This window comes from Triticum aestivum, chromosome 7A, assembly GCF_018294505.1.
Source record: "Triticum aestivum cultivar Chinese Spring chromosome 7A, IWGSC CS RefSeq v2.1, whole genome shotgun sequence".
NCBI lineage: Eukaryota > Viridiplantae > Streptophyta > Magnoliopsida > Poales > Poaceae > Triticum > Triticum aestivum.
Genome location: NC_057812.1, coordinates 710029120 through 710042824, shown reverse-complemented (window position 1 = coordinate 710042824; position 13705 = coordinate 710029120). Strand labels below are relative to the sequence as shown.

Below are 13705 nucleotides of genomic sequence, written 5' to 3'. Positions count from 1 at the left end.
CTCTAGGGCGAGAGTTCCAGGTATGAGTACAGAAAGAATCAAGGTGAGGTGCCTGCTGGGTAGCTCATAGCTGTTTATGTTGGGAATGGAGGTGGTAGCAAAACTGTTAAGCTAAAAATAATAATTTACACTCTCTCCATCCCACAACATAAGATGTTTTTTTGTAAGCTAAAATAGCTTTAAAAAGTCTTATATTATGGAACGGAGTGAGTATTTTCTTAAGCGCCTGCCCAAGTGCTTTATGTTGGACATGGCACGCCTGATTAACCTCACTTGAATAGCACTCTTAAATTTGCCTAAAAGATAGAGAACAAATGTGGAAAGTTGGTATCGTTCCTTGCAACGAGGTGTTTCCTTTAAACTCTGCTAAAAGTTCAAACCCTTTCCAAAGTGAATTTATATGAAATAAATATTGAGCCTGCTCCTGTAATCTCGTGCCCTCCTCTGCTTTGGAAAGAACACAAGGCAAAACAGAAGTGGATGGCAGTGGGTCACCCCCACTATTTGACTAGCTTTGGAACATCTCTTTGGCACCCAGCGCCAGTTGAGCAAGTGGCACAAGGTGATATGATAGCATGCCTGCCGACGCGCTGAGACGAAAGCTTATTATTTGCCAGCAATTTCAAACAAACAAAAAGAAAGCTTATTGCCTCCTCCGATTGTACCGGAGAATTACCGGGAGATCGGGGCAAAGGACGGGCACATGCGTGCCGTGGCAAGAACACCTCACACAATGGTTTTTGATGAGGTGGAGTTGAAAAGATACTTTCTCCATTCTAAAATATAGTACGCCCACGCTTTTCGAGGTCAAACTTTGACCATATATTTAACGAATGAGATCGACTGCGTCAGGAGAAAAAAATTACATAATTAAAAACTTCTTTTGAATACGCATTCACTGATATAACTTTTGCTCCCGCCGCAATCGATCTTGGTAGTTAAATTTACGATCAAAGTTGAAGCACAGAGATAAAGGGATCACTAGATTGTGGAATGGAGGGAGTACACCTTTGTTCTTTGCTGTGTCAGAAGATGTATGATGTATCTCGTGGAGTATACATGCCAAGATCGCACATGGGTTCCACCGCCAAGAATGTGTGTATATATTGCATGGGCGCACACGACCAATGTAAGAGAGATTCGTAACGTACGCATGGACTTAATTTGCACACAGTACGTCGACCTCCAAGCTAAGTAAAGCTCTAAACAATATACTACTCGTTTCTAATGCAAGAAAAAGAATAGAATTCAAGCAATGTGAACAGTACGGACATGAGACGGCAGCAGGTCGACTGCATTGCATGCATCCTGAACCGTCCGTACGTGCTGTCGCCTAAACAAAGCCACGTACCACCCGTCCAATCGGAGCTGTGAGCAGTGAGCCCACGTGAAACCGCGCGCTGGCTCCCATAGATTTGCGCTTTGCGAGGGAGGAGAACAATTTTGGACAAGACGACGAGTAGCGTCGGACGGAGGGCTAGCGAGGAGGACTGGAGGAGTATCTTGGAACAGGATAGGACGTGGCTGCCGGCCGGGTCACGGAGCCGCATGGATCCAACTTCACACTTGCCCCACCAGGATCACGGACGGCTAGCTACCTCCCTCCGCCCGACTTGATCCACCACACACACCACACCTGGTGCAAACCCAGCATGCATGCATGCACGTGTAGCCCTCGTCCTCTGATTTTATCGCTCTTCGGCAAATTACGAAATCCATATAAATTGTCGCTGATTTAGTACAACCGTGGGCTAAATCATTGACAACTGATATGAATTGGAGAGACCGAGAGAGTATGTATATACGCGTGTGTAGTCGCAGGAGGGAAGGGACAACCGATACAACCAAAGAGGAGGATATCGGAATTACAGTGAAGACGATAGTTAGCGTACGAAAATCGGTCGACGGCTGTAGCCACTGACCGAATGGGATACATGGCTGGCTGCGATTTGTGTCGTAGGGATAGGGAAGTCGGCCGCAAAATATCGGCCATGTAGCACCGCGAGTGCGGCTAGAGACGTAGCTAGAGGACCCGAGTGGTGGCTAGTCGGTCTCGTGCGTGGCCCCAGCGGCACGCGTAGCACAGTGCAGAGTGCAGAGGACTGTGGGCCGGCTGGCCATGCATGCAGGCATGTACTAGATGTAGGAGTACGGAGTGTACCTAGGTAGCAAAGCTCCACCAGCCACACGGTCCGGACGTACGCGCTGATGCAGCATTGCATGCTGCGGTGATTCAAAGGACGCGACAATTTTCTTTGGACTGCAATAGCCAGCTAGATGGCACTCGCGGCTGGCATTTTAGGTATTCTGGGATGGCATTTTGCCCAAAAGCATGGCATTTCATTTATTTTAGTGTTTGTTTCACTCAAAAACTGCCACACCGTCAGATCTTGATCCTGTTGCTATGAGGGATGTTCGCTGGAGATTTCCTCGGACGACAGATAGCATTTCCGTTTTCCTTAAGCTCAGTCGGCCAGAGATACTCAGCACTGTACTGTACATTCATCTGGGGCTCTTTGGGGGCTTCTAGCAAGATGACGCTCTCGTGCGTGCATGAAACATGAGGCCTCCATAAAAATGCGGATTGATTTCTCATGTCCAATCGGATATGCATGTGCAGATCCATCTCGAGTTCTCGACGCGAAACGTACGTACGTCGGAGTACAAAATACGTACTGTACTACGTCGTCTTCTATTCAACGGAGAACAACAACCTAGGAAGAGCCATACGTACTGTGCATATAGTCACGAGACGGCGATCATGTACCCAGGCCGAAACCACCGGCAGTTGGCAACTCCTTTCAACATACTACTCATATATAGTACTCAGCAAAACTCCAGTCAAACGACAGCCGCGACGGAGATCGCGACTGCCCTGGTGCGCGTACCCGCGCGGCCGCCGCCGCCTTGATCTCCTCGCTCCGGTCTGCTGCCGCGTCCGGCGTGCCCAGATCCGGCACCCCCGTGCCGCGCTCTCTCCTCTCCTTCAGTCTGCCTCTCCGTTCATTCGCCCGCCATGGCTCCCCAAGCTCCGACGTCGGCGGCCGCCCCGACCTCTTGGGAACCTCCTGCCGGTGTCCTCCCTGCTTCAACAACGGCGCCCGCTCCGGCCTTTCGGGCGCCTCCTGCCGGCGCCACCACCGGTACGACGACGGAGGCCGCCCCGGCCTCTCTGACTCCTTCTGACGGCACCACCACTGCTACAACGACGGAGGCCACCTCAGCCTGTCTGCCGCTGCCCTCTGTGAACGGCGCCGCCGCGACTTTCCTTGCCTTCCGCAAGGCCGACCCGGCCGTGCGGGGACGCCTGCAACTGCTGCGGCCCTCCACAACCAAGACGCGGGCCAGCTCCGATCTGAGCCTGGCGACTCCGACGCCTACCACGCCGCCTGTCGCTGCTGCCGAAGACGATGGTCTTCATGGAGCTCCCTTTGTTGGCCCCGATTTAGGTGCAGCCCCCGACGCCGCTGTGCGGACCCCGCAGCCGCCATTGGCCGTGTCGTGGGCTTCCCTCGCGGACAACGTCTGCAGCATTGATGATGAAGATGAGCTCGCCCCGCTGACGCCGTTGGCTGCCAGGTGCTCTAGTGGGGTGAGCGATCCGGCTGCCGCTGCTGTTGTCGCTGCTGCTCCTGAGGCGTCTTTGGACCAGGGATGGGTGAAGGTGGGGGGCCGGCGTCGTTCGGCGTCGCCGACATTGGCTCTGGCTCCCCGGCCTATCCTTGCCTGGCTTCGCGGTCGATGCTGCAGATGCCTCGCCCCTGGACACCGGGCGGCGGTTTGCAGAGATCCCTTCCGATGCTCTCGTTGCTTGGAGAACGGTCATCGTGCTTGTGACTGCCGCAACCCATGGCGTTCTCTCAGCTCTCTGGCATATCTTGTTGTCCCGCCCGTCTCTCGCCTTGGCATCCAACATTGTCAACCTCCTACTCCAAGAGAGGCCCAATTAAAATCCACACTCCCTTCCGTTGCGCTTCACCGTGGATCTTGGGCGTCTGTGGTTTCTGTTTCCGCTAGCCCGGCATCCCCATCCATTGATGTGCTTCAGACCGCTCTGGCTGATCAGACCGAGTTGCTTCAGGGTTGGCAGACACGTATTGAGAGCTTCCTGGAACGGGCTGAGGCTGCTTTGAGCAGGCTCTCCTTTTTGCCGGCTACGTTTCTGGCCACGCAGACACCACTCCCTCATGTTGGCTCCACGGAGGACGAAGGGGCAGATCCTTATGGTTGTTTCTCCCCTCGTGTTCGGGACAATTCATCATTGATGTCTGCTTCGTCTGTTGTGCATGTCGATGTGGGCGAGTCCATCGCTGTGCTTGCGACTCCGGTGCTACAGCTCATGCCCGAGCTTCGGGATATCTGTTCGAGCCCTGCTTCGCCTCTGTCCTTGGAGCGGTTGGAAGTGGACTCGTCGACAACCTTGTGTGAGATGTTTTGCCTCTGTCGTGTGAGCAACTGGAGGCGCCGAAGTCCATTGTGTCGCTGGTTCCTGTGGTGGAGGATGATGTGTTGGGGGTTCCTCGGGCCGATGATGTCGATGCGGCCGGTTTGTTGGTGCCTGCCCCTAGTAGGAGCCCCTTGGTTGATGACAACTACATCAAGAAGTACAATGAGTTCTATGATTTTCTTGACAAATGGGTGGCGGATCAGTCTGGACCCGGCATCACAAGTGGTTGCCTCCCCAAGAAGAAACCCAATAGGGAGAAAGCAAAGAGAAACAAAAGCAAGAAGGGCGGTGTTATTCGGAAGACGCCCACGATTTCATGATGGAGGGTGCTCCGTTTTTATCGTGGTCGATGTTCTTGTGTGAAGCTCCGCTGTGTTGTACAAGTGTCAAGGGTTTCGGTTGTGGTGCATTGGGAGGGCCACATGTGCGGTCACGGTGTTTCCTGTTCTGTGAGTAGTACGACCTTGGGTTGTTTGTATCGGTTTTTGCCCGGTTTTCCAAAAATTAACTGGGCAATTCTCTTCTTCTTAATTAATCGATGAGGCAAATCTTTTGCCTCCGTTTCAAAAAAAATATATAGTACTCACTCCATTCCACAATATAGTGCTTCCTCTATCCACGTGCTTTAACTTTGACCGTAAATTTAACTACCAAAACCGATTGCGGCGGGAGCAAAAATTATACCAGTGAATTCGTATTCGAAAGAAGTTTTCAATTATATAATTTTTTCTCCGCCCACAGTTGGTCTCGTTGGTTAAATTTATGGTCAAAGTTGGACCTCAAAAAATGCGGGCGCACTATATTTTGAAATAGAGGGCCTAAAGCGGACTTTTTGAGCCCGGTTGCATTGGAAAATGTTTTTTAAACCCCTAAAAAATGGTGATTAAAAATTTCGAAAAGATTTGTTTTTTTGAGATGAATACACATGCATGTGGTTTAAGTACATGTTAAAATTTATCCAATAATACGTTGTAGTTGTATGTTACACAAAAAGAACAAAATTCCAGCCCCAAAATCAACAAAAAAATAATCCTATTTTTTTGCAAGTATTTGTCTTTTTGTGTCTCTCGCATGCAAGCACATATATTGATATAAATTTGCACAATTATAGTACACTACTACTGCAAGCACTTTTTTTTAGAATTTTTCAGGACATAAAGTTTCATTTTTTATCTTCTAAGAAAGGGGCTCAATGGCATTTCGTTTATTTTTATTTAAAAACTGCCATAGTCAGATCTTAATCCTGTGGCTACGAGGGATGTTCTCTGGGGATTTCCTCCTGGGGAACAGACGCCAGAAAGCATTTCCGTTTTCTTAAGCTCAGTCGGTCAGAGATACTCAGCACAGTACTGTACATTCATTTGGGGCTCCTTGGGGGCTAGCTAGATGACGCTCTCACGCGTGCATGAAAAATGAGGCTTCCATGAAAATGCGGATTGATTTGTCATGTCCAATCGGATGGAAGGATATAGCATGCATGTGCAGATCCATCTCGACGCGAAACGTACGTATGTACGTAGGAGTACAAAATACGTACTGTACTCCATTGTCTTCTATTCAACGGAGAACAACAACCTAGGAAGAGAGCACCATCGCCGTACATTAGTCACGAGACGGCGATCCTGTACCCAGGCCGAAATCACCGGCACTTGCAACTCCTTTCAACATACTACTCATATATACTTCCTCTGTAAACTAATATAAGAGCGTTTAGATCACTATTTTAGTATTCTAAACGCTCTTATATTAGTTTACAGAGGGAGTAGTTTATTTCAAAAATACTACTCATATATAGTAGCTGTATCATTGCCTAAAGCGGACTTTTGGAGCAGGGTTGCATTAGAAAACGTTTTTTAAACCCCTAAAAAATGGTGCTTAAAAATTTCGAAAAGATTTGATTATTTTACATGAATACACATGCACGTGGTCTAAGTGTATGTTAAATTTCATTCAATAGTATGTTGTATTGCACGCTAACCAAAGAAGACAAACTTTTGGCCCAAAAATCAACAAAAAATCCAATTTTTTTCATGTATTTGTCCTTTTTGTGTCTTTCACATGCAAGCACGTATATTGATATAAATTTGCGCAATTATAGTACACTACTATACTATAGGTACACAAAATTTTGGAATTTTTCAGGCCATAATTCTTTTTTAACTTAAAAAGGGGCTCAATCTGCCGTGCTCCAAAGGCATTATTTGTATCATTGCCTATCTAGTTACCGTCTGATACTGTTTCCTGTTGGTTGCATTGACGTAATAACTTACATCTATTGTTTTATATTTAGTGATCGACAACCAAAGTTTTTCTTTTCATTCAAGATATGTCCTCTTCCTTGATCTTTCATCTTCTTCCTGTCTAGCAAGCCAGATTGGACTCAGTGATGGGAAGAACATTTTGAACCGAGGTAGGGACTTCATGTAAAGGGCGCACACCCCTTCCAGCCGGAAGAGAGACGAGCTAAGAGCATGAAACTAAATGTCCCACGAAATTGCCGCTATAGCGGAGCTATAGCTGCTAGGGGGCCACCATTGCGAAATCCTACAGAAATGTAGCTAAACGCCCGAAATTGAGCAATAACCTATGAAAATAATCTCCTCCGACTGGAAAAGTGCTTGCTACATCAATGATTATCCTCAATAGCACCCACTATAGATGCCGAGAGAAGTTGTCACAAAATCATTTCTCCCACGATTTAAAACTTTGGTTAAGAGTTAGGGTTAGGGTTTTAGCAGTCTTGAAGATTTAGATGAAGCACCTTATTTGGCGGCATGGAGCCATGTGAACTGTGGAAGAACAAGATCAGACGGTGTGTAAGGAGTGGGTGTGGGTGCAGCGAGCGATGACGAGGAGGATGAAAATCCTTACAGGAGGCCGGATGTGCAAAAGCTTGCAAAAGAGAGGAAGAACCGTGTGGAAGCGCCGATACCTACATGAAGGAGAGCTCTGTGCTATGATTGAGACCAAGAAAAGCATTGGAGGCCGAACACAAAGAAGACAAGGTGGCAAGGTGGAACGAGGTCAAGTGCTTGGAGGACGAGAAGTGGAGGTCAAAGTTGGCGGCCAAAGAGAGGAAGGTGAAGAGAAGGAGGAGCATATGATTGCACTCGAGGAGGAAAGGTTTGCAAAAGAGAAGAAGGCCGAAGAGAGGGCTACCATGTTCATGGACCCAAGCATGACGGATGCCGTGGCAAACACGTATTGGGATGAAGGCCGAAGAAATGGAGCTCACTCGTTTAGAGACCACAGTCCAATCGAAGGCCTCTTGTGGGGGTGATATGGTTGTGGTCATGGGGGTGATGGTGGTGGTGTCCATGGAGGCTGTGGTGGCCGTGGGGATGATGGTGGTGGGGTGTTGATGATTTCTTTGGAGGTGATGACCACAAAAGTGCTTGACTTGGCGAGCATGAAACATGTCTTTGGTAGGGCTCGATCCACGCCATAGGACCATACTATGGTGTGGTGATTTTGGATCAAACTTGATCGACGTGGTGCCCTTTGGATGAACTACATGCATGCTTTAGTTTGAATTGCTCGATTAGATGAACCATATGCATGTTTACGGTTGATTTGTTTGTGTATATTCAAATTAAGTCATTCAAATGATTCATGAAATATCATGAAATTATTTGAAATGTACTCCCTCCGTAAAGAAATATAAGAGCATTTAGATCATTAAAGTAGTGATCTAAACGCTTTTATATTTCTTTACCGAGGGAGTATGTGACATAGGCTAGAAGAATTGGTAAAAAGAAAAGAAATTAGAGGGTTAAATATAAGGGTTCTGCTACGTCTGGCCATCGTTTAGCTCCTCAAAGTACAAGTAGTTAAGAATAAATGGCATATAAGGAGTTCAAATATAAGAGATTGGCTTGAAAAGTTGAAATGCCCAAACTGTGCATGCAAAAATTTGACTGACGTGATTTTTTTTTCAGGCATCTTGACTAACTCTATTAGGCACTCCTTAATTTAAAACAACCACACGACCTGGAAATAGAAAGTCTCATTTTCACGCGTGTTTTGTTATGATCTAAACGAACTAACATAATTTGCTCCCGCGCGGGATGGAGCTTCGAACAACACATGACAGTACACAGAAAGTCACTCCCCAGTCACCTACACGCACAGTATGAAAACTCTAGCCACCGTAGAGATCACGGGCCTCCAGTGCACGCTCCTCGCTCTATAAAGCCACACTACTCACAAACTCTAGAAGCACACATCAGTGCTCCACCTCGTTCGTGCTCCACACCAGAAGCTAGCTGCTAGGTAGCAGCCATGGCGGCGAGCAGGACGAAGCTCCGGTCACTCCTGCTGACCTTCTTCCTCCTCATCACCACCGCCATTGCGGCACCCACCCTCGCCTGCGATGAGTGCCACAAGCCCCCCAAGGCCCCAAAGCCTTCCCACCCGCCCAAGGCCAAGGCCCCCGCCCACCCGCCGAAGAGCCGCGTACCTTGCCCTCCGGTCTACGGCCCGCCCAAGGGCCACCTCCCTCGCACGCCGGTCGTCGGCCCGCCCAAGGGCAACGCCCCTCACACGCCGACGCCGGTCGTCGGCCCACCCAAGGGCCACGTCCCTCGCCCGCCGGTCTACAGCCCTCCCAAGGGGCCCATCACGCGTCCGCCGGTCACCGCTCCTCCCGTCGTCGTCGGCCCACCGGTCACCTACCCGCCCATCACCAACCCTCCGCCCAAGGGGCCCACCCCGCGCCCGCCGGTCACCACTCCTCCCGTCGTCGTCGGGCCGCCGGTCACATACCCCGCGCCACCGGTGATCGCCCCTCCGGTCACCACTCCCCCGTCGCCGCCGGCCACCACTCCCACTCCCCCGTCTCCGCCGGTCACCGCTCCCCCGTCGACGCCGGGGAACACTCCCCCGTCGTCGCCGGGGTGCGGCTGCGGTTCGCAGCCGCCAGCGCCAGCGCCGCCGGCGACGCAGACGTGCCCGGTGGACACGCTGAAGCTCGGGGCGTGCGTGGACCTGCTGGGCGGGCTGGTGCATATCGGCCTGGGCGACCCGGTGGTGAACCAGTGCTGCCCGCTGCTGGAGGGGCTGGTGGAGCTGGAGGCGGCGGTGTGCCTGTGCACCACCATCCGGCTCAAGCTCCTCAACATCAACCTCGCGCTGCCCCTCGCCCTCCAGCTCCTCCTCACCTGCGGCAAGACCCCGCCACCCGGCTTCACCTGCTCCATCTAGTCGACCTAACCTCGGCGAGTCAGTGTGCCACAGTGCCAGTGCACGTGGAGACGGACGGATGGATGGATCGACATGAGAGGATGTCGATGCATGGTCGTCGTCTAGCTAGTAGCTAGTAGCGAGCAAGAAGAGATCGATCGATCAGCTAAGAATGCATCGATGAGTGTTTGTTTTTCTTGTGATTTTTATTTTGTGTTTGGCTAGGCCTGCGTGTTGTGGTTTGATGCCAGAGGTGATAATCGATGTGTGCTGATTAATTAATTGGTCACAACTGATGACCAACTGGTTAAGCTAGCAAATAATAAGAAGAAAACAAGTAAACAGTAGTAGTAAGATTCCATGTCATGAATAATTCACAGAGCTGTTCCAGAGTGGCCAGTCGTGATTGGATTAGACATCGATCTTGACTAGGAGTATGTTGGTGCAAGCAGGCATGACTGCGACAGTGCATGCACGGATTGTATCTCTTTTCAATGTCGGTGGTAATTTGCAGTGGTACCAAGAGAATCTTGTGTGGTGGTAATTTGCTGTGGTACCAAAAGGATCGTATGTGAGATCATCTACGGCCGGGCTCCTCAATCGCCCGGGCGTAAAAATTTTTTTTTTGCGACCATTACGCACGCTTCAAACAGGTGTTAAACGCCGGGCTGACCGGCACCCTTATGAGGAGGCCCAGGCACGACCTCCACATCGAACCTAACACCACAACAACATCACAAATTACGCCAAATCCACTTCCTGACCTATCGATTTCATTTGCTCTCTCCTCTCTTCTTCCTCCTCTACCCCGGACGTCTCGTAGCTCCGCTGCCAGCACCGACGCTGCAGTCCCCCCATCCGTGCTCACCGCCGCGGACATCGTCGCTGGCTCGGACGCCACAGTGGTACATTCGACAACTTTCGGGCTGCACCTTGCCCTTGATGTGTTCGAGACGGTGAGCTTCGATGTCCTAGGTGAAGGCGAAGAAACATGTTGACTGGTGCGGATTGCGGCAATGGGGTGTGAGGTCGCCGAAGAAATCAGCTGTTCGATGAGGGCAAGGGAGGGTGGGGCGGCAAGGCGATCGCGAAAGCGCCGCCGAGTGGAGGTGGTGGAAGCAGGCAGTGAGCTGGCCTGTGGGGGATCAGGCTGCAGGAGGAAGACAGCTAGACGTTGAAGACAAATAGTGCACCCAGGATCGTGACTGTTGGACTGTGATCTAACGGTCTAAAAATTTGACTAACATAATTTTTCAGGCACCGCACTACACGGCAAGAAAATGAAAAGTCTCAATTCGCGTGTGTTTCGTTTGGATGTAATATAATTTGGCCCCGTGGGTGGTGATTGGTGAAGCTTCGAACAACACATCGCAGTCCACAGTAAGTCACTCAGTCACAGACGCACAATTTGAAAACCCTAGCCACCAACGAGATCACGGGCCTCCAATCCCATGCACCCAGCTCGCTCTATAAAACTACAGTACTCACAAACCCTAGAAGCACGCATCACTCCTCCTGTCCACCACCACGCTCGTCCACCACTACCACCAGCTGGCAGCCATGGCGGCGAGCACGAAGAAGCTCCGTCCGCTCCTGCTCACCCTCTTCCTGCTCCTCACCGCCGCCGTCGCGGCGCCCGCCATCGACTGCGACTGCGACAAGCCCAAGGCCCCCAAGCCCTCCCACCCGCCCAAGACCAAGCCCCCCACCAAGGACCCCAAGCCGGGACCCAAGGGCCCCACCTACCCGTCGCCGGCGCCCAAGGGCCACCTCCCGCGCCCGCCGGTCGTCGGCCCGCCGAAGGGCCACGTCCCTCGCCCGCCGGTCGTCGGCCCGCCGAAGGGCCACGTGCCCCGGCCGCCGGTCTACGGTCCGCCCAAGGGCCCCATCACGCGCCCGCCGGTCACCAAGCCACCTGTCGTCGTCGGCCCGCCGGTGACCCACCCCACGCCGCCGGTGAGCGCGCCTCCGGTCACATACCCAGCGCCACCGGTGACCACCCCTCCGGTCACCTACCCTGCGCCACCGGTGACCGCCCCTCCGGTCATTACCCTTCACCTCCAGTCACCGCTCCCCCGGTCACGTACCCGACGCCGCCAGTGAACACGCCATGCCCTCCGCCACCACCGGCGACGCCCGCGGCGCAAACGTGCCCGGTGGACTCGCTGAAGATCGGCGCGTGCGTGGACCTGCTGGGCGGGCTGGTGCACGTGGGGCTCGGCGACCCGGTGGTGAACAAGTGCTGCCCGCTGCTGGAGGGGCTTGTGGAGCTGGAGGCGGCGGTCTGCCTGTGCACCACCATCCGGCTCAAGCTGCTCAACATCAACCTCGTCCTGCCCCTCGCCCTCCAGCTCCTCCTCACCTGCGGCAAGACGCCTCCCACCGGCTACACCTGCTCCATCTAGTCTTTTTTTTTTTTGAGAAAACCTGCTCCATCTAGTCGAGCTAAGCTCGGTGAGTCAGTGCACGTGGAGATGGTGGATCATGGATGGATCGACATGAGAGGATGTCGAACGTGGTCGTAGTACGTAGCGAGCAAGAAGAAGAGATTGATCGATCAGCTATGAAGGGATCGATGAGTGCGTGTTTGCTTTTCTTCATTTCTTGTGGTTTCCTTTATCTGTTTGGTTAGGTCTGCGTGCTCTGGTTTGATCGGTGCAAGAGGTGATAATCGGTGTGTGTACTGATTACTTAATTGTGTGGTCACAGCCAGTCCTGGTCACAGCTGATGGCCAATTGGTTAAGCTTGCAAACACCAGTAGTAACATTCCATGGCATGAATAATTCACAGAGCTGTTCAATCCAGAGTGACTAGTCGTGAGTGGATTGGACATCGATGGTGACTAGGAGTTTGTTGATGCATGCATGCATGACTGTGACAGTGCATGCATGGATTATACTATTTCTTCTCAACGTCGGTGGTATACTACGTAATTTGCAGCGGTAGCAAGAGGATCTCGTGTGAGATCTGGTCACGTACGGACACGGACGGACGGCTGCGACATGCTCTGCGGTGGAGCGCAACGATAGGCGCAAAAGTGCGGGGAGAGCCTGTGTCCCTTTGGCGCCATGCCACCCGTGAAACCAGTAGTACGTACGAGCATGCATGTGCTGATGTGCATGCACCAGCAGGCCAGCTAGCGGCCGCTGCGTTATCTTACTGTGCGTGCGTTTTGTCCGGTGTGGCATGTGACTGGCTAGCTAGAGAGTGGATGGAGACTGGACTTGGTGCATGTCGTCTTCTGCATGGATGCGGCAGCTAGCTAGCTAGCTTGAGAGCACTACGTTTAATTCGAGTTTAACGTGCATGCAAGATGCAAGCAAGCAAGACTTTGTGGGGGTTCTTTCAGCAAGAAGGTGGCTCGCAATGGTCACTGACAAGTTTCTATAGGGAAACTCAGTGGCATGTCCATGTAATAAGGCTAGTCATAGTGGGGAGTAACTTAGACTAGTATGTTACTATCTTCATAGTGGGGAGTAACATGTATATGGTATCATACAAGTCATCATTTATTAACATGTAGACTCATTTTTTCTTGGTATGTGTTATGTTACAGTAACATACTCCCTCCGTTCTAAAATTATTGTCTTAAATTCGTTTAGATACGGATGTATCTAATACTAAAATGTGACTTGATACATCCGTATTTAGACAAATCTAAGACAAGAATTTTGAGACGGAGGGAGTATTATGTTACTCCAACCATCTCTCTTCACATTAAATACATGCCATGTAAGCAAAATTTTCTTGGAATGTGTTATGTTACTTGCTAAGTTACTCCCACTATGATCAGCCTAAGTGAAACGATGAGCCGGGCTTTAATTTGCTCAAGGCTCGGCAGCTAGCTAGCTAGCAGGCGAAGCGCCGAGGTCAGTGTTTCGACTTTCGAGAGCCGATGCTGAGTGTGGGGAAACAGAAAATGGGGAGTAGCACGATTCGTCTGATATTTAGGGCGTGTTTGATTTGACGGATATGTTTGGGCCATTGTGGGTATCCCCTATCAACTCGCTAGGGATAGCCATTTTTTACGTTTGGTTGAGAGGATGAGAAGTAGTTAGGGATAGCCAATTTTATGT

At 51.1% G+C, this 13705-nt stretch overlaps 1 protein-coding gene and 1 pseudogene across 1 annotated transcript; both read left to right on the top strand.

Moving 5' to 3' along the window:
- The first annotated feature begins 8657 nt into the window (after positions 1-8657).
- LOC123149564 (36.4 kDa proline-rich protein-like) lies at positions 8658-10156 on the top strand. Its single transcript, XM_044569247.1, has one exon. The coding sequence runs from the start codon at positions 8729-8731 to the stop codon at positions 9647-9649; it is 921 nt and encodes a 306-aa protein (XP_044425182.1). The 5' UTR covers positions 8658-8728; the 3' UTR covers positions 9650-10156.
- Positions 10157-11081: 925 nt separating this feature from the next.
- On the top strand, positions 11082-12433 carry LOC123149565 (36.4 kDa proline-rich protein-like; annotated as a pseudogene).
- Positions 12434-13705: the final 1272 nt, after the last annotated feature.